General features: G+C 40.4%; 2 protein-coding genes across 2 annotated transcripts in view; both read right to left on the bottom strand.

Annotated features, from left to right (window-relative positions):
* LOC106632537 (kinesin-like protein KIF1C) overlaps window positions 1–11,184 on the bottom strand; it is a gene marked incomplete at its 3' end in the record, with an annotated part of 27,605 nt that extends 16,421 nt beyond the window's left edge. The window contains 1 exon segment of the mRNA XM_014330519.2: window positions 10,571–11,184.
* A 5,071-nt stretch (window positions 11,185–16,255) lies between these two features.
* The window catches only part of cysltr3 (cysteinyl leukotriene receptor 3), a 17,182-nt gene continuing 6,687 nt past the window's right edge, over window positions 16,256–26,750 (bottom strand). Inside the window, exons 3-5 of the mRNA XM_005950797.3 lie at window positions 22,205–22,372; window positions 21,695–21,862; window positions 16,256–18,757 (exon numbers count right to left, since the gene is read on the bottom strand). Of these exons, the coding sequence (XP_005950859.1) occupies window positions 18,241–18,757; window positions 21,695–21,862; window positions 22,205–22,372 (853 nt within the window). The 3' untranslated portion in view covers window positions 16,256–18,240. The remainder of the gene's footprint in view (window positions 18,758–21,694; window positions 21,863–22,204; window positions 22,373–26,750) is intronic.

The raw sequence follows: 26,750 nt of genomic DNA, 5'->3' as shown, positions 1-26,750 counted from the left end.
CACACACACACACACACACACACACACACACACACACACACACACACAGGGAGTGATTCAGAGTGTTGCGGTGGAACAGGCCCGGTTGGTCGAGCTGCTGTTGGACAGACTAACCAGCTGTTTAAACATGCAGGGAAACAAAGAGGTTTCCAGCTTCACGGGAAAAAACATCCAGCCGTGCTCGTTGTTGCGGCTCTCGCCTTTAATCTCACAGCTAAACCAGCTGGATTGTCTGCCAGCCAATCAGCTACCTCTCAGACAGAGACAGAGCGCACTCAGACAGAAATTACACAACACACACAGAGTCACACCACATGAGCAGGAGTCTGGAAACAGAGGCAGTCTTGCAGAGAATCCGTCTCAGGCTCAACATCTGTCTCTCTCTGCACTGAAGCAGCAGCTCAGACTCAAAGACAAGTTTTCACACAAAGGTGGTAAAGAAAGGAGGACGAACGTGAGGCGATCGGATGCCTCTCTGATGGCGTCATGTGACGATAACCATCTCAGCCTGAAACACGAAACTGCATCTGCAGATATAAACACGACCTGGGAAACTTCACCAATAACAAGAGTTCAAGCGACTGACGGGAAACTGGAAAAGTCCCGCGCTCGCTTCTGTTTACCTGCTCACGCTACCTGCGCGCTCCCAGGTAACCTTAGAGAGACTCGGCTTTCTGAACAACAGCAAGAACATAAGGGAAAGGACGCTCAGCAAGAGAAATCAATAAAAGGAGCAGTCGTCTGTAAACACAGTCAGTAAACTCGCTGTGTGCTGTAGGTCGAGTAAGGCCAAAGTCACACAAGCCTGGAGACAGTCAGCAACACACACACAGCTGGGGCATGCACATTTTCCCCTAGCAACAGGTGGTTACTATGAGGTCAGTGTGAGTGGGACTTAACCCCTTAGAAGTCCAATTAGTCCCCTAAACCATCCAATGTACCGTGGGCGGTACGTCCGACTGCTAGGTGAGTAAAAGTGAGCCTTTGGTGAACAAGTTCAAGACATACAACTTTTTAGTTTAAAAAGTCAAATCTGATCTCAAGTAGAACTCCAGAATAATATTTGGATCAGAAGCCTCCAACATAACCTTCACAGGGGTTCAAGAAATCTTCCAAAAGAAAAATTCACTTTTTAGTAGGAAACATGCAAAATTTCAGGTCCCTGCTGTCATCAGTTCCCTCAAAAAACATCTAAAGAATGACTGTAAGGGTTTTCTTAAACATTTATCAAAAACTTGATAGGTATGGACTCGCAGGAGTGGAGCTCAGGCCAACCAGGAGTGATGGATGCTGGGAGTCACAGTGGTAACAGCAGCAGGAGGCCAGCTCTCCCCCGACGTCACATCTCAGGTAAACCTTGCTGTCAATACACTTTGACCCCTCCAACATCCTGATTCAGACTTTGTAGTCCTTTAAACGAGGACCTGCACAAACGCATCTCTGTGTTTGTCACAGCTGCAATATCGCTGTGACACCCTGAGACAACAACACGACAGCTCAGCATACAGGAAACAAACTCCTTCCACCGTGCACAGTCTCCTCAGATCACTGAGTGAAGGACAAATGCAAACTTTAGCCAGTAACTAAACACGTCTTCATGTAAAGCAGGGCAGAAATGATCAAAAAAACCACTTTAAACAAAGCCGAATGAGGCCTGAACAGCACCTCTATGCAGTGAAGTCATAAATGTAAGGACACCGTTCACTTTATTAATGTGATACTGAAGAAAACTTAAAAACTGACAGATTCTCAGGTGACTTCTGCACATGCAACAAGTGGCTGTTTTCATCTATGCTCGATTAACTTCAGACATTAAACCATGAGTAAATTGGAAACGTGTGGATTTCTTCACTCTACTGAAGTTTATTCATAAACACTGTTTCCATAAAAAACTTCACAGATTAAAGGACACCGTTCAGTTTTCTGTGGGATCATCCTGCAGAGAAAAACATCTCACGGGTTGATTATTGATCTGCTGTAAAGACATCATCACCATCTGACAGTCATGTGTTCAGACTCCCACAGCTCCGCTCCCATGTGCCGGCCTCTGTGGAGGAATGTGATAATGAATGGTCTTCATACCGCACACACACACGTCCTATGGTAACATATACACACAGAAAGCTAAAGATAGCCATCGGCTGCACTCGACGCCCAGTTTGCACAAAACTTTTTACACTGTTTGATCAGAGCTGGCTTTGCATCCTGGTCACATGACCTGGAACCCCGTGCTGCTTTCAGTGCAGTGGGAGATATTAACAGTGCAGACTCAGCGTGGATAATGAAAGCCTCACACTTACACACAGTCAGACTCATCAAACTCCCCAAGAGCAGGAAAACAAAGTTGCAGTTTCTTTAGTGGTCACTTGAGGCAGTCTCCAAAAAGTGACTCAGTCCCCATAGACTTCCACGTTGCGATTTCCAACTTTACAGAATAAACAATGACCTTTGCACAAGCTGTCCAAGACTCTGAGCTCCGGTATTGTTAGGTGAAATTGCCTCAACACAGCCTGCCTCTCCCTTATGACTGCTGGGAGAGGCTACAATGCTCCCCTGACCCCTGAACTGGTAGGATGGATGGATGGATGGATGGATGGATGGATGGATGGATGCTAGTTAACACTAAGTAGCAGCTGTGATCCTGACTGATAACAAAGATGGCTGATGACCACCTTCTCAACCAAATATAATCAGCTCCGACTCCAACAATCCAACATGGTAGCTTTGGCATCTTTCATAACTGTCTATGATTTTAGTTGGTCATGAATACATCAGTTTACAGTCAGTATTAGTCAATGTTCAGCCATCCGGGAACAGTTTGGTTTCAAAGTTTCTTCCACAGAGCAACATGAGTTTCACTTTAAGTTTAAAATGGAGCAGCGGAGCAGCCCAGCCTGATATGTACACAACAACATTTGTAGTTTAAGACTCCAGCTTTCAACAGCCTCAGACAGAAGAAGACAAAACAGGAAATGGGACAAACCAAATAAAGTCATTAACTAATTGCAGCAAACGTCCTGTCCTGTTTGTCAGGTTGCAGTTTGATGTCTGTTCAGAGGAAAAACAAGTCCAAACATCATAACTGAAGCATCATTTTTTTCTATCCAATCAGACTAAAAGTCATCAACGCAAATTAAGCTTCGGCAATCATTAGTTTTCTTTCTTTTCCTCAAACTTTCTCTTCTCCATATGAATAAGGAAACATCTAAATGATGTTTCAGTGTTCAGTCTTCATAAAAGAGCTTTTCTCTTCTCTGTGGTCCTTATCAGTAATCGGATTACCTGGGAACAGCTGCTGGTTAACAAGTTTAGAGATTTAAGAGAAGAAGCAGGAAACCTGTAAACACAGGTGGGCAGGAGGAGGCTGAACTTTACCGCTTTGCAGTCAGGCTCATGCTTGATCTCCAATCACCTCCACAATCCGCTGCAGCCGTATTTGTTTCCATCAGAAACCAGCAGCAGTGACGCTCTGCTGCAAAAATGTTGAATGAGTGCCAGTTTTAGGATGCCATGTGCGTATGATTAATGTCTGCTCAGACAATAATGCTGGCTCAGGCTGGTGGCTGTCAGCTTTGTACTGATTGATGGTGTCACCATGAGTGAGGCGGTATTTCTTAACGCCACATGAATTTGTTTATGCTAGGAAGGTTTAGACTGGTGACGGCTCAAACAGAAGAACTTTACCTGAAGAGAGACTCTCCTTCAGTCTCATGTTGTGCTGCTTTACATAATGCGGATGTTTGGCGGGGCCACCATTGGTCTGCAGGCCTCATATTGAGGACCAGAGTTCTGAAAACACCAGTGATGTTTCAACTCTTGCAACACAACACTCATACATGCATGGAACGACTCTATTTGGCAATCCAGCACGTTTCCTAGAAGACTGCATTAAATAAACTCTGCATGTGCTCATCGTCAGTGCTGCAGCTCATTTCTTTCACTACATTACAAACAGCTGTTTGCACAGACAGCTCCTGCCTCTCCACCAAACACCCTCCCAGTGTTGGTGTAACCTGCAGGATCTGCAGGTTAGGCAGATCCTACTGCTTTTTTTAACCCCTCCTCCGCCCCAGCATCCACCTGCAGTCTCCGGTTTCCCAGTCACTCCTCCCAGTTTCTATGTGTATCGTATATGTGGTGACTAATGAGCTTGACTCTGACTGTGATCTGAAGCTTTCAGGAACCATTTCAACTTTCTGACCGCAAACCGACAAAGAAGAATTATCAAATGTTCCCTGTAAGCATCCTGCTGTTTCCAGGGAACGGTTAACAGTAAGACAACTCAGCGAGGGAACGATTGGGGTCACAAAAACTTTTTTCAAAAGCTAGTTTAATTTTGCTTTCTTCTTTCTTTGTTAGGAAATACTGAAATGTGCTGTTCTTGGTCTGGGGAAAAAAACCCAAACTTTACTTTATAAAATGTGGAGAAATTGCAGTGAGACTGTTGTTATGGCAGACTCGGTCTGCAGCTTTCAGCTGAAAAGCTGGAGGTGAATAGTTTGGTTACAAAACCTGAATGGAGACGGTGGTTGAGAAGTTAATCAAAAAACATGAAATGATGAAAAGACCTAAACAACATGCTTTTGAGTTTTTAAGATTTGTCTCTTAAAACATACCCATTAACTCGTTAAACTACCAGAGGGCTTTTATTTTGAAATTTCACAGCATTATAGCATCCCAGTAGTGTTTGATGATTGGAGTTTAAAGAGTTGTAAAGAACCACTTCTGTTCAATTGCAATGTCCTGGAGCTTTTATTTTGAAAATAACCTATTTATTTTGAAAATAGCCGCCTGATCAAAACAATGCATCCATCTTTTATATACAGTCTGTGGAGGCCAAAATCATAAACAACATTTTCGGTCACGATTATTTTACACAACTACCCACTAGGGGTGGGGGAAAAAATCGATACTGCGTTGTATCGTGATATTTCGCTTGCTAATAATGTATCTATACAGGGACAGCAGAAATCGATATTTTGTTACAAAAAAGGTTTTTGTGCTCTGACTTCAGAGCATGTTGATCCTTTTTCTGAGCAAGAATCCTGACATTCCTTCACTGTCCAAATGTTTTTAACTTTTTTTATGGCAGCAATAAACATGACAGTTTACTTATTTTAATTTAAGACATGTTTTATTTTAATTAAGTTTAAAACTTTTTTATTTAATGTAAAATTATATTTTGTTTTAATTTACTTTCAAATTCTTCAGTTGCTGAAGGGGCTGCATAGTTTTCATAAATTGCATAGTTCAGAATAGCTATAATTGTACCAGATGGTTGCATTCAGTTAAGTTGGACTAGACTGTAATACAAACCGTTCAGTTTGTCAACAATAAAACTGACTGAAATGAGAGAAAGACTGAGTGTGAGACTTTGATATTAGATAAAATGAATATTGATAAAGTTTACCTTTATGTACAGAATCTGAATATCGCAAAATATTTTTAAAAATTGCAATAATATCGTATCGTGCGTTAAGTATTGTGATAATATCGTATCGTGGGATGTATGGTGATTCCCACCTCTACTAAGACATGAAAAACTTTTTTTTTTTTGGAAAGACAGGTTATTTTTAATTAAATTACCTTTAAATATATAAAGTGAGGGAACTCTGAGCTCCATGAACATTTCTGATGAGTTTATGGTCTTAGTCGTTGGTTTGAGCCAAACAGGATGACAGAGGTGTGAAGGAAAGGAGTGAAGATTTAGGGTGGAGGATCTGACAAGTCACCAGTTTCTCCATCAGGTCCTCCCCTCAGTCATCAAACACCAAGACAGCAAAGGATAAAAAGCTCAGATGAAGTCCTCAAAAATCTACATTTGACCTATTAGGCTGAATACATACAACTACATCCATCTTTTATTTACAGTCTATGGTTGAGAAGCACCACCCAGCCTCTGACATGTGTATACTTCCTCTCTCAGACAGTGAGGACCAGCGAAATAGTCCTCATTTCCCTCATCTAAACCACAAACAAAGATAAATATCCACATAATATCTCTGAATGACGAGGAGACGGTTTGCTTAAGGTTTTGTGGCGTTACCCAATAACGTCAGAGCAGAATTCAAACAGCATGCAGCTAAAAATACACAAACACACACACACACACACAAAAAAACAAAAAAAAAACACACACACACACAGAGATAGCTCAGATTCCAGATGAGAAATGCTTTAGCCTCCTGGGCTAACTTTAGCGAGGCCGACATGAGCAGCGGCAGAGGAGAGTCTCAATATGCTGAACTCTGCGGGGCCAGAAATATGTGGACACACCTGTGCTCATGCTGAGGACAAAGTTCAGCAGGTAATAGCAGGATTTAAGCCGACTACATCTGTAAACAATGAGCAGATTAACGCTCCCGCTTCTGGGATGAAGTAAGTCCATTCGTCCACATACTTATGGTCACATGAACAGCTATGTCATTGATGTAACGGTGAGTAAACAACCTGAGGCTGAGATAAAAGGCAGTTCTTTGAAAGAGCCGGTTTGTTGGCAGTTTAGTAAACACAAGTTTCAAAATAAAAGCTGAGAAATGCACTTGAAAGCACGCAGACAGCCCCGACTGATCACCTGGATCATCTCGGCGCAGGACTGAGCGGCACGGAGAAACTGGAAACACGAGCCTCAGCTGTGATTTCTCAATGCAGAAACATTATATTAGCGGCTGTTTGGAAACTGACTCAGTAACTGACTAATCACAAATGAAAATGAAGGACTGACAAAAGCAGATGAGGGCAACGTTTTTCCCCCTCAGGCTGATGTAGATACAGTAAACAAAGGCCTGACAAATGTTAACATTGTTATTTTGTGTTAATAAAACACGTTAAAACAAAGATGTATTCCCAGAGAAACTGCTTTACACTGTATGATGAACATTAGACAATTTTAATCCGTGTATACAAAGTAAATACCTGAACAGAGTGAGTCACATGAGCTGTATCTTTAGTGACTTGTAGCAAACGACCAGTTCAGGATCTCAGTTCGGAGTTATCAAGCTTTCCTTGTTTCTGAGAAGCAAACGGATGAAATAAGCTATCATCTGTATGTTTGTGTCGATGCACATGCATGCACAGAAGCATTGTGCTAATGTAAATTACCTTAATGTAAACTCACATAATGCAAAATGACCAGTGTAAAGATCTGTTTTTTATTCAGCTTGGTCTAAATGTGTAAATTATTATTATTTTAATATGTTCTAACTAGGGCTGTTCGATATAACGATATATATCGGATGACGATATAAAAACATCTATCGTTTCATTTTACGCTATCGTTTGTTTCGTGGTGTCGCAAAATAAACTGTTTACGGCAATATTTTTTCATTGTTTTGATATTTCTGATGGTCACTGTAGTTTTTCTTAAAGTTCTCTCTTTCTCTTATATTTTTACATTTTTATATAACCACACTACTGACGGACAAGTGTTTGTTTTTATGCGTTGTACGTTAGCAACGACGGTAAAACCACCGCGTGTCCGCTTGTTTATTTTCCACATAAACCTTTCACAATAAAGCTCAAGATCCTGTTGAGACTTTTCAAAATAAACTGAATCACGTGAAAGATGCAGATTATTTACGGATGAGAAGCAAAAAAGAGCCACCAGGTAGAGCAGGGCGATATGGCCAAAAATATTTATCACGATATATATTTGAAAATTTGCGATAACGATATAACTGACGATATAATTGATGCGAGACAAAATACAACTCCACAACATTACTAGCGCAAAAAGACAACCTTCCATTTATTTTCACTTAAACAAGAAGCTGGTTTTTATGTACATTAAAGCTTTATAAAAATGTAACAGTGCAAATGCAAATTCCTTGCTGAAAGTTTAACCAAAAGGCATTTCCAGTAGAAATGGGCTGACATATCCTGAGCATAACCATGTATAATATCCACTGAAGTTAAAAAGAGGTGCTTTGCAACATTAAACTGCAGTGTGCAGTACGTATGTTTCGGACCATAAGGTGCACGGGATTATAAGGCACATTAAGCGAAACAAAGCAGTCAGATAAATCAAACTTTATTAAACTCATTCTTCTTGCTTCCTCCACTTCTGTACCATTGATTCATTAATGTTGAATTCTCTGGCAGCTGCTCTATTCCCATGTTGTTGCAGTATATTAATGACTAACCTCGTATTGTGGATGGATTATCTCAGTTGTTCTCCTGACTGAAGTTTGGTCCGTTTACAGCATCCTGCCATGCGATTGCATTTGTCTCTAACCATGAGGAACCTTCACGTTAACTTTTATAAGTGGAAAAGTGTTAGTGTTCGTCCTCCAGCTTCACTGTTTATGTTATGCTAACATAGCTGTGTCGCTAGCGATCACGTAGCACATCATTATATACCAGCTAGCCCAACTTCAGTAACCCTACAAACGTCACTGCTGTTTAGTTTCCTGTCTTCATTTATGTTGGAAGTGATAGCAGAGCTGTACGTTTGATTTTTTTCAGAAATCTCTCAGTCAGAACATGCTATATCATGCTTAGGTAACTAGCGAAACTAGCGAGCTAACTTCCGCTAGCTTCCTGCTAACTTCTAACTCCGTTAAATGTAATACATTTTGTTTTCATGGATGCCTGGAAGTTAAACTTTATAGTTACACCTGGTAAAGCAGCAATGCTGATCGTTTTATTAAAGATGAAAGAATTTAGACAGTTTTTAACTCTCAGTGATGCTGCAGTGTTGTTTGACCTGAAGCATACGGAGTTTAGGACCCAGATTACTCCCAGATTTAAGAGCATCTTAGTCCGACAAATATGACAATAACGGCCGCTTGCATGTTCTGCAAAAAAATGTGCTTTGTTGTGTATCTGACGGACAAACACCAAACCAGTTCCACATCACTGAAGTTGCACCATTTTTACAAACCAATTCTGGTTCATCTGTTTCACTCAACAATCGGCCATGTGCGTATGAAAACAAAGGCACTGCGCATGCGCGTTTTACTCCCATTCTATCGCGATATTTCATTTTCCTATGGTTGCCTAACATTATACCAGTATTACCGTGAACGGTATAATATGGCCCAGCCCTACCACCAGGTGCTAAAAAATAAATCTTAGACTCAAACCTTAGAACAGGCTTTTCCCCGCAGCACGCCGTGTAATAACTACTCACAAAGAAAACGGCGGCCGTTACAACTTATGTCTAAAAATGTGTAGTTTCATGCATCTGTTAAAACACTCGACTCCAGTACGTGACGCGCAGCTGGAAACACTTCACGCAAGTCGAGCTGCCGAGATTCACAGAATTTACAGAAAATGTTACATTTTTGTGATTTATATCGTTATCGGGACGATAGAATTCTTATATCGGGATATGAGATTTTGGTCATATCGCACAGCCCTAGTTCTAACACAAATACAAATTACAGATTATGCAGCACTTATTCAACAACAGCTGGTATAAAGCTGTTGTTACATCACTGTGCACAAAGCGACCAATTAGGTGAGTGTAAAAGTGCTGGAACGCATCTGAGGGCTTTTATTGTGAAATGCAGGAACAGGAAGAAACCCGCTTTGCCAATGTTTAGAAAAAGTTGGTGCATATGTTCTAGTGACAGACATCACTTCTGGATCCAGAAACCAGTGGGCGATGTCGCAGTAGCTGTGTCCATCTTTTATATACAGGCTTCCCTTCTGATGAATGAAAATGTGTTTAAAGTAGATTTAGTTTAGTTTTTGTTATAATTTGATGATGTAATGTTTAATATTGTACATCAATCCCTGCTGACATCACAGACTTTGTGTCTTCTGATAATCTTTATCTGATTCAGACAAGACAGCTAACCGAGAAAATAATCTGCAGATTAATCAATAATGAAAATGTTCTTTAGCACAGATTGAGCTCCAACTACCATTTAGCAATAAAACTGCAGATTACCTGAGAATACCAAGAATACCAAAAAACATGACACTGATTTTCACAGCCTGACCTTCACAGAGCACTGCTGCAAACTATTATCATTTTCATTATCAGCGGGCAGCTTTAACTCTGAGACATGGTGCCGCTTTCAAGGTGATGCATCTCATTTAGTCTTAGCTCCAGCCCCATTATTCACTTTATAATAAAACAAGAGGAAATAAATCAGCAGGTCTTCCTTTTCAGATGCATAAATCCGCAGAGATTTGCATTCTTTACAGGATAGTGCTTGAAACAAATGGAGACATTTGTGCTCAAAATAATGAAAAATACATTTAGAACAACTAAGACATTTAACATGCGGGGCAAGAAACCCCTCACACTTTAAATTATGAATAAAAATGAGTTGAAATGAACTAAATCCACAGGTTGTTTATTTGTATTTACTGTTCTTAAGTTTCTAAACTTTTATTTACTGTAAAGTTGAACTTCTAAACTAACCGAATCTGTTTTCCAAATGAATAAAAACGACAAATGACTGAAAATATGAATACATGAAAAGAAGAATTAACACTTAAATGGATTAATAACACATAAAGGTGAAAAAGTGCAGTAAAAGTACCTCAGTCATAATAACAGCATTAATAACTATGTGTGCTCCGCTCTGATTGGATCCCGTTACCGGAGATGACTCACCTGTACAGGACCGGAGGAAACCGTGAGTCTCGTGGAAGCCACACGATGCCCCGCTCACTCTCTCTCCATGCCCACCTTCAGTAAAATCAAACAAATAAACAAACAAAGGCACGCGGGGCAGCAGCCTCTCTTGGTTCCGGTCCCGGTGCGGGCCTGTCGGTACCGGGACAGCCGGGCAGAGAGGGTGGGGGTGGAGGGACTTGGGTGGGGGCGCTGCTGCCTCACAGAAAAGTTCCAGCGTACACTAACCGGAGCTGCTCCCGGGAATAACGGCAGCACCGGCGCCTCGAGCTCAACTTTTCTCCGGGCTGACGTCACCGTCCGGTGAGCCCAGGCTGGGGAAAGTTGAGGCCCGCCGCTGGCTGCTGGGGCGGTGAATCACGGCAGCTCCGGGACAGCCCGTCGCTGGAAAAAGTTGCTAATCCGGTGGTCAGTCCGCCTCCTCGCGCTCCTGTCCGCGTGGAGCGGGCCTCGAGCGGCGAGCCGGGAGTGAGCGGAGAGTTTGAACGGAAAAATGGAGGAAAAGGGGAGAGAAGAGAAGGGGAGAGAGGCGGAGAGGCTGGCCGGTGGCCTGGCCGCGCGGCGGGTGAGTGCGTGTGTGTGCGGGCGCGTCCCCGTGACGGAGCTGGGACGCTCACAGACAGACAGACGGACAGAGGTCTCACTCTGCTCGCACACGTGACTTATGATACTTTTAGTTACATTGTAGTTGTCCGCGCGGGACTTTGTAACAAAAATGTAACAAAGCGTTACTTTTACCACCACTGATGAACAAACTAGTAAAAGCGTTCATCATTAAAGATGCTCATAAGCAACATGACAACCGGAACAAGGAGCTACATTAAGGTTGAACACGTCATGCCAGTGTTTCCACATTGAAATAAAGCTGATCTGAGCTTCTCTATAAAAAAGTGCATTACATTTTAAACCTGCTTCTCTTTGTGCTCAACTAAAAACCTTTATGTTTAATAAATAACGCACATAATTCAGAATACATACATAATTTAATTAAAAACTGAAAATCGTCCAGTGCTGCCGTGACAGTGGTGACTTGCTCTGGGATCAGTGGGGAACGTACAGGCATGAGCCGCTAATGAACTCTGAGTCTACAGGATCGCTAACTGAAGGCCTGGTGGAGTGAATCATCCTACTCCGAGACGATCTCTGGCGCCATGTCGTCCCTGATGGTGGAGGAGTTAAAGGAGCAGTCCGTCTGTTTCCCAGACCACAGTCACCCTGAGGGTTGATCAGCTGTTGTAACTGATGCAATCCAAACTGAGTGATTCAATCTAAGATGGACTTCTGAGCAACGCTCCAGAGACTGTAGGAAAACTGCTCTCTTATCATTTTAATCAAGATAGTAAATTCCAGCCACACTTGAACAGAGTCATGTCAAATATTAGTGTTTTGTGGGAAACGTGCAGCATCATGCCTCCGGCAAAGATAAGATCGATGTGATCTTCATTTTTTACAGAAACCATCGCTTTTGATGTCCACTATAATAAAAATTCATAAATTACATTAGATTCAGCAGATGTTGCAGAACTTCATTAAGAATCTGTCAGTTTTCAGGTTCAGAGTATAGTAGTGGGAGCTGTGTGCACATTCATGGGTTTACTGCACACAGGAGCTACTGATAGTTAATTTAGCTATCCTTAACAACTGGAAAAATCTGAAAAATACAGGACTGTATTTGTGTTAATGGGCAGAGCGAAATATAAGAAATACATCTCTGTGTAATGCTTAAAACTGAACAGCACCACAGTGTGATTAAAGTAAATTAACTTCTCTGTTTGATGAGTAAACACGTTCTTATCTTGTGTCTTTCTGTATGCATGTTTAAGGTAAAACATCACAAGTGTGCCTGTGTGTGTTTTATGCTGTTTACACAGTCATGCTGTGGCGACTTGACTTCCTTTAACGGACAAAAAGCACATCCCCATAAGACAGGTTATTCCGTTTCTGGGTGAGGACTTTAGGGTGGGAGTCCCGGGAAAGGTTGGAAGTTATGTGACGTCCTCTGAAGTGAAAAAAAAAAACAACCCAAAAAACTACTTTGTGTGTCTATTGTTTCTCTGTCTTTGTGAGGACTGTGGGCAGTCCTCCTTTGGGACCTTTAAAGGACTGCTGGAGGGGTCAGTTCTGGTTTTCAAGGACATGTGACTCTATCATCTCAGGGAGGGTCCTCACAAAGTACGAGCTTGAGTGTGTGTGTGTGTGTGTGTGTGTGTGTGTGTGTGTGTGTATATAAAACAAGAAGGAGTCAGAAACACCTAACAGAACACACACACACACACACACACACACACACACACACACACACACACACACATTACAGAGTTTCTGTCAACATGCTGCTGATTGTGCCTGACCTTTGACCTCCTTGTGACTCATAACATAGTTGAAAGTGGATTGGTCCACATTTTGCCTCCTTCAGGAAGGCCTGGGATTGTCCTGTGATGTCATAAATTTGAGGTGGAGCTCAGAGGTCAAAGGTCAACACTTTGCCGAGTTAAAGGGAAAATCCCCACAGCTGCTGCGCCCTCTGCTGGACACCACTGAACATTACAGCACAGTGTCTGCATCACTACTGATAGGCAGTCAAAATCAAAACATGAAACTTTATAGAACTCCTACTCTCTGGATTTCATGTTTTATAATGAGGGGTTACAATTATTTGAATTAAATTATTCGTTAAATTATATAATTACATTATATAATTACATTATTTAAAAATGGCCTCAGATATGACATATTAAATTTTGTTCTTATCGATATAAAAAACACATGGACCTGGAGGTTTGAGATGTTCTAGATGTTTGTGGCTGCAGCTGAACTAAACAGTGAGTGAATTTTTAGGATGGCACGAAAATGCATCTTTGGAAAGTAAATAAGTGCTCTTCATTTAACACAAGACAAAAGGAACCAGAGCAAAAATACTTTTATTAAAAATCCTAATTATCTTGTTTTAATGATCACAGGGAAACTCAAATGGCTTAAATCAAAATCCATTTCATGGCCACTTCCTCAGTACAGGTATTTCAGGATTGCTCCTTAGAGTCCTGCTTCAACTATTCTTTATGTGAAAAAATCATGCATTTGCCCAAAACAAAAACAAAACCTGGCCCCTAACATTTTCACAAAGTGAAATATTATCATTATTATCATTACACAAACTTTAAACTATGTTTTAAAAGGTTTTACTGTTTTTCCCCTCATTTTTGTTGCTGTTTCCCAACCTCAGAGCCACCACAGAGACTCATATAGCTTTGTATTTGTGTTTATTTGATGGCACATATTAACATTGCAGCATTTAAACACGTATACAGCTGATGCAGTGCATACAGGATTTCTAGCCAAAGCTAATTTGTAGGTCTTGCCCCTGGTTCTGCTTTTAAGACACAACATATCCATACAAGTATAGGATCAAACAGTTCAAAAGCAACAACAACAATGATAATATTCATAATAATAATAAAGTACTGACAGAGGTGTTTTTAATATTTTCTTGATGTTGACATTTTTTCATAAAGCTAAAAGCCTCAAATAAAACCAGATTAACAGGCAGCAAAGGAAATCAGACTGTTTGTTTTTGAGTGTAGTGCCTGAAGAGGGCGCTCTTACTCTGCAGGAAAAAGAGCAGCTTTCACTCTGCAGCGTCTCATCTGCTCCATGTCGTAGCCACACGACAGTAAGCACTGAACTTCACCAGCCCTGACAGCTGATTGTTTACACACAGTTTTCATTTCCCTATGATCCCTGAAAGTAATATTAATTGAAGTAATGCTTCAAACTAACTGAGCTGTTTCAATCATCCAGTCAACAATACAGCAGTGGAAAAGGTTTCGGTGTTTTAGGACATATTAGAAAAACATTCTGCTCTTTAAAAGGTTCTAAAATTAAGACAAAATGAAGAAGTGTGTGTGGAAAATCTGAGAATAGCTCATGATTCATTAGCTTGTAGAACCACCTTTAGCAGCAGCAACATAAAGTTTGTCCAGGATAGCAGTCACTACATCATGATGCAGGAATCTTTGCCCTCTCACTTTTACAACTTTGCTTCAGTTTATTGCAGTTTGCAGTCATCTGTTTATGCACAGCTCTGAAGGTCCTGGCACAGGACTTCAATCAGACTGAGGTCTGGAATTTGGCTCGTTGCAGCACCTTGATCCTTTTCTTTTTCTGCCATCAAATTGTAGATTTGCTGCTGCATTTGGGATCATTGTCCTGTAGCATGAGCCAATAGGTGTTGTACAAATGGCCTCATGTTTGACTCTAGAATACCTTTGCATACAGAGGAGTTCATGGTCCACTGAATGGCTTGAAGGTGTCCAGGTCTTGTGACTGCTGAACAAGCTAAATCATCAAACTGCCACCACGGCACAGCCATGTACATGACTGTTTATAAGATTGGGGAAACCTGCAGTCAGCTGAGACTGAAGAAGTCACTTGGTTGAGCGACGAAAAGTTTCTCCCACGAAACGCTACGTCCAGATAAATAGAACCAATTTTCTTGGAGAGCCAATCTCCTAGCAACCCTTCCAAACAACCCAAACGTATTCAGTGTTGTTCTAATTGTGTTGTCATGAACTTTAACCTCTATCATGCTAATCAAGGTCTGCAGAGTCTGAGTTGTAGCTCTTGGGCTTTTGCACGTTCTCTGAGCATTGCACGCTATGACCATGGGATTAAATCCTGGAATGTCCACTCCTGGGAGTCCTGATAACTTTTCTGGATGTTTTCCACATGAGAATAATCTATCTCACTGCAAGATGATGGACCGTAGATTATTTGGAAATGGCCTTATAACTATTCTGAGACTGACGGGCAACAATAGCTGCTTCTCTCGAGATTATATCTTTCCTTTTGGCGTTGTGTTAACACACTGAAAGGTTCATCAACCCAAAACTGCTTTTACCCATCTGGAATACAATTATACTGAGTTTCTTTACACTGACTCTAGCCAGATGTTTAACGCAGCCATAACAAACTGCCTACAAAAATGATGAACCTTGGCTACACATCTGCTTCTGAATTGACGAGGTCCTCAGTGACCACCCAGAGTGTCAGAGTAGGGCCCTACCTCATCCCAACACTCAGCTTACACATTGGCTCCCCACAGATGCTGAATCCTTACTGTACACTCTTTAGTAATACCAACTTGGTCCTCAATGCCACAAAAAACTATGGAAATACTTCAGGAGAAACAGATGTGACGCTCAGCCTATATACATGAATAGCAGTTTTGTGGAGAGGGTCTCTGACTTCAGATTTCTGGGCCTGCACCTGGATGATGATCTATTCTGGAAAACTAAAATCACATCACTAGTCAAGAAGGTAAAACAACACCCTAGCTGAGGAGCTGCTTGTTCTTCTGCAAATGCTCTTTTGAATGCACAGAAGATCATCACAGTTGCCACAGTAAAGCCCACAGTCTCCCAAAGGACACATCCCACCCAGCTCTCTTTGCACTCAGTGGGACTTGATACATTTAGGTTTTAGCTTTTGTACAATGACAATAAACATTGTGACTCTGGTTGTATGCAGGTGGTTATCTGATCATCATCTTACTGATCATCAGTTAATCAACTGCATTTGATTAGCAGCTCTTTTTTTTCTCAATTCCTACATAAGCTTAGGTTTTCACTGCTTTGGCTTAATTCGTGTTAAATAAACAAGGGCATGGGGGAATATGGATGTTTTTATTAATCTGAGGTGATGAACAGACTTTGCATTATGTTCTGATATCTAAAACCTTAAAACTGAAAGCGAGCACACATTTTATTGTGCGTTATCGTTATTGTTTAACTTCAGGGCCAGTGTATTTTCATCAAATAAACACATCATCATTCACTGCTGCTCAGTGCACACAGGGTCCCACTGCGACCCCTACAGGGATGAGACAATCATATTTGACCTTCAATAATAAATAAATATATAATGTAGAAAATCCAAAGAAAAAAAATTCTGTTCTGTGGAAAATAAACAGGAAGATGAATTTGGGGGAAAGGAGGGAACGGAGATGTTTCCATTTCATGTGAAATGTCCCTGAAGTTTTTATTTGCAAATAAATAAACATGTAAACAACAACTCTTCATTGGAAACAGCATCATATGTTTCAACAATAATGACACACGGACACAAATATCTCACACTCGGGAACAAAGCGCAGTGTTAGTACATATCATGTCATCCAAAGTCCTCAAAAAGATGAAGTCAGAGGTGGAAGAAGTAATCAACAACAGTGTTTCAGTATAAGCTGTTTCACAGTTTGAAACCTTCCATAGATTTTCATTAAACTTATAAAAAGTGCATTTTTAACCCCCCCTCTCTCTCTATATATATATATATCTTTCCACTGGTTCACCTTCATTATCAAAAAATATATTTTAAGCAATTCTAGACCAAAGGAATCCCACGAAATAGCCACAAACAAGTCTTGCTATGATAATATCCTGTTGTTAAGCTACATTTGTGGTGTTTAACTTGATATTTCACCTGCTGCTGTAATTAAAAAGATTTTCAGACTTTTGGTTGCCTGTGATGGACTTCATAAACTTATCTATTTTTCTCCATGAAAAATGTATAAGATAATTTTGTAATTGATCGAGTTTACTCGTTGCCAAAATAGTTGTGGGTTCAAGACCCCTAGACGAGATATTTGTAGAGCTGAACTAAAAAGCGACTGAGGTTGAGCTTAGCAGGGAACAAAATGCACCACTGGAAAGCAAAATGGTCCACTTGATTTATATTGCAAAGAAAAAATAAATGCATTCATTTCAGTTATCTTGTTCTAATAATGTTCCAATGAAAATGATCAAATGAACCCAACCTCGTAATTTAAATCAAAATCTAATTAATTGCCTCTCCCTAAGTCAAAATTGCTCAGAGTTGCTTATTATGGTCTGCAGTCTCCTGCTGCATATAATTAAGAAAAGGACTCAGTAACTTCTCCAAACACTTCACTAAAGCCTGAAGAGGGCGCTGTTACTCTGCAAGAAATGGGGCTGCTTTTACTCTGCAACTTTTCCATGTTCTGGTTTTTATACCAAACACACGACAGGAAAATCAAAAGAAAGAAGCTGAATTTTACCTGATCTGACAGGTGAGTTTTACATGCAGTTTTTATGGACCCACGTTTACTAAAATTAAAACGGAATTTGCTTCAAAATAACTGGTGAAATAAGTGCTCAGAGGAATGTGAAGAGTGGCAAGATTTGCATCTAGAAGTACTTTACAGTTTGGCAAAAGCAACATTTGAACAGAATTATTCTTATCAATCTGATATGAATTTCTCAACAACTCCTGAAACTTCACAACCTCTCAGACTCTTGGGTAACCCTTGAACTCAAAGACCCCAGAACTCTTCAGAATCACCCATTAAAGTCATTTGAGAAGGGTTTAGGAGTCCATTAAAACTCATGAACCATTCTCAACTCCTCACAGTCCTTCAGGTCCTTCCTGGTAGCTTTTTGGTCTGTTTGTCCCTTTAGGGACTCTTAGTCCTAGTGAAAAGTTCAGTCATGTAGTTCCACCGGCTTTTCACTCCATATTAGGAAAGAAGAGCTTTAGTGGAATGTCATCTATATTTCCACTGGAGTAGATAAAACAAAGTCTAACTCAAAGCTTTTATGAGGAACATTGTTAGCAGCCTCACTTTGACAGCCTCCTCAGCTGGTGTTCCTCCGTTTCATGCTCGCCGATTTGATGGACCCTCCTCTGCTGGACCGCAGTGAGGAGTGGGCTTCCCTCATGTTTTCCCTGAACGTCCTTGTAGAGTAGTAATAAAGCAGCGGGTTGACCATGCTGTTCGACGCTGCCAGACACAGGGTCACCACCACCCCTCGCTGCAGGGCCAGCAAGATGTTGCAGTTCCAGCGGTTGCACACAGCGTGCAGGTGGAGCGAGCGGACCAGGTGATAGGGCAGAAAGCAGAACAGGAAGGTCGCTGTCACCATGCTTACCAAATGCACCGAGCGCCTCCGGTTGCGAGTGCGATTCTTGCTGGCAAGGTTGGTGCCGCTGGGGCTCGAGTCGGCCGTTAGCTGTCGAATGATTTTGCTGTAGCAGATGATGATGGTGAGGAAAGGTATGAGGAAACCAAAAGTCACCGCCACGTAGTTTAACACCAGGATAATCGACCAGGACTTTGGGGTTTCTGGCTCAAAGCAGCGAGTTGCATTGTTCCTGAGAGAGAGCGAGACAAGCAAAGAAATGACGTTTTATCCATCATACCTACATAACTGTTTGATTAAATTAATTAAATAGATTCAGCTGTGTTTCTGTGACATTTTATTAAATTTGTAGATTATTAACTTTGGATTAGCTTGACATATGTTATGGTTTAAGGAAGCACCTTTTAGAAGCACCATAACCTATATTTGTTTTTGTTGTTTTAACATTTCTTTGCAAGCTCCTTTGACTACGATGACCTGGATGACTGAGAACCTTCACAGACTTTTAACATTGGCATGAGTATTAAACATGTTTTCTTTGAGCATGTTGCAGCATGTCTGTTTCCAAATACAATCAAGAGGACAGGAGGAAAGGCATGAATAAAACCCCACAGCCCAGCCGCCACCTTTTTGAACTTTATTTATTCAATCACTCTACGGCAGTGCAGTGTTATAGGCGTTAGTGCATATCAATATTTTTTTTATATATTTCAGAATTACCAGATAAAGCTAATGTGTTGAAATCCAACTGAACCACCTCACAAATTGTTAGAAAATTATAAACTGGCACAAAGATTTCCAACATAAGCCACCATCCATTCAACTAGAAACATTCAACTGCTAAGTTAAGAGTCCTGCAGGGAAGCTTAACATTGAATAAATAAAGTATTACAACTCTGCTCATTAAAAATAATAAGCATATTGGTGTTGTGATGCTGTTTAATGTTAAACTGCTTAGACACTTAAGCTAGCTTTTTAGAGCTGTGACACCATGTGTGCAGTGGCTGAAAAAAAAAAAGCCATAGCTCAGGAGTCTATTTGAGGCTGACTGTGTGTGTAGTGGTCAAACTTCATTAGATTATGCATTAAGTTCATATATATCGACTTCCTTCCATGGAAGCCGCAAAATGGAAGTCTGGAGTTGGTTTATGTTCTTGATCACTTGCCTTAAAAATCTGCCTTGTTTAAGAATTTGATTGGACAATTTAGCATCATTCACACATTCACACATCGCCACAGCACAGGGACTCTTGTCCTGGAGAAGAACAAGGACTAACTCGTTAGCTAGTTTTTGACTGAGGATGGCAACTTCAAGCGCTGAAACGGTAAAAGTAAAATTTGATTGTTTATTTACTGCAACAGATTTAAGGCACTCAGTCAAAGAAAAGAATGAAAAGTCGACAGACCCAATGGTGCCCCCACCCCAGAAAGAATTTTTGCCATCAGCTGTCAATGATGGTAAAAAAAGAAGTATTTTTTATTTTTTATTTTTACATTTTCACTCGTTTAAATAGTGCTAAGACTTAAGGTTTCCAGTATTGGGGAAATGGTCTGACTGCCTGACAAATGATGAGAACCAACAGTTGGTAAATATGCTGATTAAATAATTTTTCTTCATACTTTTTTCAGTTATTTTTCAAAGGCAAATTTACTTTACAGATTAGAAATTTATGACATACTACAATACTGTAAAGATAAAAAAGATCTTCAGTCAGTTTTTGGGGGACATTTGTCTAAAGAGACTGTTGTTTTATTTGGGAATCTTGCATCTTCAGGTGGACAAGAACTCCATAACAAATGGAGCCAAAAAACAACTTTAATACTGCTCAGTAGGCCAAAACATGCTCGGTTCTATCATCACCTCCCAGAGGAGACATTTCCCTGATGCTTTTATCATCTCCCCTCAACATCAGGACAGAGTTGTTAGTTTTCCTGTACACAGGAAGACATACATTTCCTGCTCCTCGGACCAACTTTACAAAGACCACTGTCAGGGAAAGTGGGCCGATTTTGTTCATTTCCAGTTATACACTTATAATTTAGGGCTCTACTAAAGCAGTTTTATGTGATTAATGATCCAAAAAGAATCTGTATTCATTCATATTCATATTATAAAAAGAAGATGGAGTGAGGCTCTTTTGCTCTGAGTCTCTGATGCTATCAGACAGCACAATGCAGGCATTTTAAAACACTTCTGTATATTCAGCCCTTGTCAGATAGGAAAGCTTAGTCTGTCTTTTCCAGAGTCTATGAAAAGGCTGTGCAGAGGAGAGATAGTAACTAATGACAATGTTGTTTTTTTTCAGTTGGAAAATATGTGAGGAAGGTTTGCTGTACTGTTGTTAATGCTAAACATTGCCTCCTTGTTTGTTTAAGTTCTTCCAGTAACCGTGACAATATCAGGCGAAATTTATCATGATAAGTATACACAAACTGATCACAGGCGTGAAATCACTGTTAATTTAACTGGAAATCCAAACACAAGACACAATGCCTACTAATAAACCACACGGAAACCAGTTTAATGGTTTTAAGGCCTTGGGATGTGCTTAAATCTGCTCTCTTATTCATTTCACATGTGAGAGAGAACTGTAACACATGAAAACACCTGGGGGGGTTTTATTTGTCAGGGAAAGGTTTTCAGACCTTGTACAACTTGTTCAAGAGTGAGTTAATTTTGTCATTGAAAAAAATGAGACAAAGCAGGAAGCTGTAATCAGTCAGCAGCTTATCTGATTACACTCCAACAAGGTTCCTCCTGAGTTTGTGCGAAAGCATTAAAGCCAAATCAAGGATAAAACCACATGGACGCAACTTTTTATATCTCTCTAAAACGTCCAGTGAATCCAATGAACAACGACATGCACAAAAGGAAAAACACCTTCAACTGGCTTTATCACAATAAACATTTTTCAGCCCTGAGCCCTTAATTTAAAACCTGAAAAGGATCTACATATGTAAAATTTTTAAAAAAAGTCATAATATCAAATCCAAACATTTGAAATGAACCTTCACTAAACATTTTTTAAATCCAATTTAAAAAAATTAATGAAAAAAACAATTAATAGATATTATCATGAATTAAAGTATTTGTTAAACTATTAGATTCTGTCTCGTAAAAAAGAAAACAAACAAAGAAGAAAACAAAACATGTTGCAGAATGTCTCACCTATGTACAACCCCATTGGACAGGAAGGGCACAGAGGATCCGCCCACAAACACCCAGACTCCCAGGCAGATCCATAAGGTTCGAGCAGGCGTAGCTAAAGAGCGGTGACGGAGCGGCTTAGCAACAGCCAACCAGCGCAGCACGCTCAGCAGAGTGAGGAAGAGGATGCTGATGGGCGGAAGAGAGTTATTTTAGTAAATGTCTGTCGTTTGTTTTAAGTGTGTGTATGTGTGCTTGTCTACTGGTATAGCTGGTGATGTGAGGTCTTACACATGGACTCATCCTGTTTGAGGACGTAACGTCCCCATAATGCAAATGCTTAATTCCAATACTTGCTTTTGTTTGTTTGTTTGATGTCACTAAATGATTGTTTTTTACTTTTATTTTACTTTATTACCTTTATATATACTCATATTCTGAACACAATGATTTCACACATATTTTGGGGGACTACAAATAAACTTAATTATGCTCCCTAAAGGGATGTGATGATCAATGAATGTGAATTACCTGGTGTACAGGTTGACGTAGAAGCCAAAGACGCACAGTCGGCACATCCAGTCTGGGAAGAACCACTTCCCTTCATTAAAGTAATAAGCCAATCGCAGCGGGAGGGTCAGGGAGAAGCTGCCGTCTGATATGGCGAGGTTCATCATGATCACACAGGAGGCCGACCTCCTGAGGGGACAAGGAAAAAGATGGATGATTTAAAGTCTCTTAAAGGGACAAAAAAAGTCATTTTTTGTTTTGTTTTTTGACATTTTCACTTAATTATTGAAGCACTTACAGCTGAAGAGCAACCGAATGTGGATTTTAATAAGAGGTTCAGTTTTGGGCAACTAGGCGTGTGTTACCTCACAGCTTTGTAGGCCAGTAGATTAACAGAGAACAGGAGAGGGGCTCTCTAAGGGGAAATGAGTAAATCAGCTGTTCGTCTGATGCATTATTTCTAACTTGTCCATCCTGCTCTCTTCCAATGAAGAGCTGAACATCTTCCGCTTTGCTACCTCCTTTCTTTCTGTCAGTGCCACTGTCTCCAAACCAACCCTGACAGTAGGTCATTACCATCTCACAAACCTTCCCTTTCACTCTTGCTGCTGTCCTTCTGTCACATGTCACCCCTGACACTCATCTCCACCCCCTCCACCCTGACTGCACTCTTGATGTTGCTTTGGTTGATTTGTTATCTTTACTCCTTGCATCTTCACATTTCCACCTGTCTCATTCACTCACATGTATTCTGTCTGACCTTCAGTCATTTTCTCTCTGAAGCATGCCTCCACCTCTCCAGGCTCTCCTCCACCTGTTCCCTACTCCTTACAGATCACAGCATTGCTCACAAACATCATAATCCACTGAGACTCCAGGCTGATCTCACCAGCAGACACATGTATTTTACTGATATCTTTGTGTTTATTGTGACTTTGCAAGTTTCACACATTGCATAATGACCTTGTTGGTGAGATCTGAGCCTTTATGTGGGCTTCATCACTCACATATGTCAGGTGTCAGTCACAGGCACAGCAAGGCTGCATGGAGGTCACTGTTAACTACATAAAACTCTTATTGTGAACGCACCTGCACATAATTACAGAGCGTGACGGTTATCCCAAGTTTGGATCTTATCATGAGATCAAGTTTGCATGGTGCATAAACAAGCTGGTAGCCATAATATTGCCCCTAATTTGTATGCAATTTGATAAGCAAATTAACCCCACGAGCACGAAATGAACAAAAAGTAAACAGACATTTCACGCAGTCGTATGAGGTCGGCCTTCAGTACAGCATGCACGCTGACACGTGTCAGGGAAGCCCAATCACAGACTGTTAGATATTAATAACTCTTTAACTTTTTAGAGATTTAGATCTTTTCTGGTGAAGTCAAAAGGTCTCATGCTCTGAAGCTCTTCATCATCTTCCCTCTTGAGCGGGGAATCTTTACCCCATCTTGAGCGATACACAACTACACCGGCGTAACTTTGTTGTGCTGAACATTGGGGGGGGGGGTGCAAGATCTCTGTCTAAATAAATAAAATAAATAAATCTGGGTAAAACATGCTATTTTGCTGGTAATACCTGAAATCAGTAAAGACAGTCAAGAGCCTATTTATGCAAGATAGTTCATAATTTTATTCGGGGGGGGGGGGGGGGGGGGTGTATATATACCACCCTGGAAATTACGCCCCTGCACATCCACACAAGGAATTCTTGTCCGTTGTGTACCAGAAGAAATGTGTATGGATGTGGGAGCAATAAATTTAATGCAAGGAAATGTAACGGTACTGCAACTGTGTGTAGGAAAGGCTGGAGTAGAAAGACACAGCACACATATACACAAAGACCCAAGCACCTGAAGTATAACATGAATGTGTTATTTATGTAAGAAATAATTCAAAAGAAAGAAATCAGAGTTTCAAATAATAAATAATTGGATACTTTTCTTTTGATAAACTATGAAAACAGGTCCAACAGACCTGAACACCACACAAGGATTCAATAAAAGTCTATCAAGGTCCAACATGATGTTACTGATGAAGTATTGCAGCGTTGCAACATATGGGCTTCGTTTGTTCATTTCATTCACTATTTTATTTTATGATGAAGTATTTATAGGAACTTATTGGTGTTTCTCTGTTACACTAGCATGCACAGCTCTGCTCTAGAAGTTGGTCATGCAGTGGCAGTGCAAGTTTCTCCGGGTGTTGCCTGGGTTTAATTGTTAACTGTCTACATAATATATCAAGTGTGGATGAAGGCAACACTTCTTGCTCTCTGCCATCTGCTTTTTTGTTTTAAATCTAAATGATTAATTATTTTCAAATAAAGAAGGTCTCTTTACTTGCTGCAGCTTGTGAGCAGAGCTGTAACAATATAATATGAAAATATGTAAATATCTGTCTTGCTTGGACCCTTTGTCGAGAGAGGATCTGCATGAGAAATTGAGGGATGTGAAAAACAAGAAGGAGCACATGCAGTGAGTTGTTAGAAGAAGAGCAGCTGGTTGGTTTCCTTACAGTAAACCTGATGTGAGCTGGAAAAACAAACTCATCACGTTTGCCCATAAAATAATGGAAAAATGCCAGTTCCAGTATGACATTGTTATTAAAGCCACCAGTTTGTTTTCTGCACTTGGAATTCTGATGTAATGAAACAGGAACTACAGGTTTAAGCTTACTTTATTACTGGTGTATCTTTGTTTAAAAAGCTGCTGTGTGAAATATTTCAGCACTGTGAAATAGGAATAAACCTGTCGACAAAAAACGTGTTTTTCTTCAACGCACTGCTGAGCAGTACGAGACAAAGAACCACCCACATACCATCAAGCCGTGAAAGTTCAACGACATTCTTCCACATCCATAAAAAAATGAAAGCCCATCAGTTAAACAGCAGCAGGAGTAAACAGAAAGTCCTCTGCCAACATCGAGGAAAAAGAACTTCAAGCTCCTGAAATGAATCATTAGATAAAAAAGGACGTCTTTCTGGTTCAGATTCTTGGGGTTTTTAGACAATGGTTCACTGTACGACACCAAAGTGCTCCTCTGGGATTGGCTGGAACTGCAACCGTCTCCCAATGCCAGTATCAGACCTCTACTCTGCTCTGAATAAATACAAAATATTTTAATACTAAACAGTTTTAAAATTGTTTTAAAATTTTAGCAGTTGATGAAAGTCACTGAAGTCCTCAAAGATAAACATGCTTGAGTTTTCTGATGTTGCTGGGTGAAAAAAAGTTGAACTCAGAGCAAAAGTGCAGATAACAAAAATATTTACTTCTTTTAATGATAAACAGCAACAATGGCCTCAGCGGATTACAGCCGACGCTTAGATCTCAGTTACAGACACATGTTTGTGTGTTTTGAATATGAAGACTGGAGTTGGATGGATGTCAGTGGAGAAGACCCTTTGATTCTTGTTTACCCCCTATGACACAACGCTCTGACGATGGCTGTAAGTCATAGTGTCGCAGCCTGTGGGGATCTGTGGGGTTATTTTCAGTTTTCTGTGGGAACTTCTAAGTTTATATTTAATGTTTCTTTGAATTCTGTAATTATAGTAAACGTATTATGGTTGCACTTATCATTTCCAGTTTCTGTTTACGGTCCAGACTATTAGTCATTGCTACTTTTCTAGCAAGAACTGGTTCTGCTACAGTGTGGTTTTCTTTAGTGTTGAGACTACCAGTTAGCCTAACCTCCTTAATGTTTTCTCGGATCTCATTGGATGTCTTCATCTTTGAAATGATCCTCTTTATGTTGATTTTTTTGTTTATTATCTTAGAGGTATTTGTCTTTTGGTGCTTATTACTTTTACTGCTTTTGTTAATGTCTTAGTTTCAACTGTCAACTTGGTATTTTCACTGTCCCTGATTACTCATTCATCCATTTTCTTCCACTTGTCAGACTAAGGGTTGTGGTTGGGCTGGAGCCTATCCCTGCTGTCATAGTGCATCAGACCTGTTATAGCCTGGACTGGTTGTCAATCTACTGCAGGGCTAAGACACCGAGACAATAACCAGTTAAACTAACCCCATGCATGCAATTGGACTGGGGAACATAACCAGATAGAAAACATGCCAGGAAGGCCCCACACTAGATTCAAATCCTGGTCTTCTGCTGTGAGACGATGGTCCTATCCACCTCCCCACCTAGCTGTTCTTTCCCTGTTTAACTTGTGTGTCTATTAGAGCCTCAATTTGCATCTATTTTTTTTGCATACTTGTTGCGCTCCCTAGTATGAGCCCCCCCTAGATGTATGATTATTTACTGCCTTCCAGATGGCCTGTAACACCTCAGTAAAGGGATTTTTTTATGTTTAAGTTGGCCTCTGGAATTTGTATTTGGGTGTGCGCACACCTCACCACAGGGATGTTCATAGTAGTTTTATATAATGAGAACAAATTACAATAATCTCAGAGTGCTCAGGAGATAGAGACATGCTTTTTGTTTGCTAATTGCCTATTGTAATGGTAAACAATGAGAACAGGAGAAACTTGATGTGTGTTTGTGGGTTTGCATAGTAACAATTATGTAATGTATATATATATATATATATATAT

Source organism: Haplochromis burtoni, unplaced genomic scaffold, assembly GCF_018398535.1.
Source record: "Haplochromis burtoni strain Fernald_Lab_line unplaced genomic scaffold, NCSU_Asbu1 Contig_846, whole genome shotgun sequence".
Lineage (NCBI taxonomy): Eukaryota > Metazoa > Chordata > Actinopteri > Cichliformes > Cichlidae > Haplochromis > Haplochromis burtoni.
Note: the sequence above shows the minus strand (reverse complement) of the source record. Positions and strands in the feature narration are given on the sequence as shown.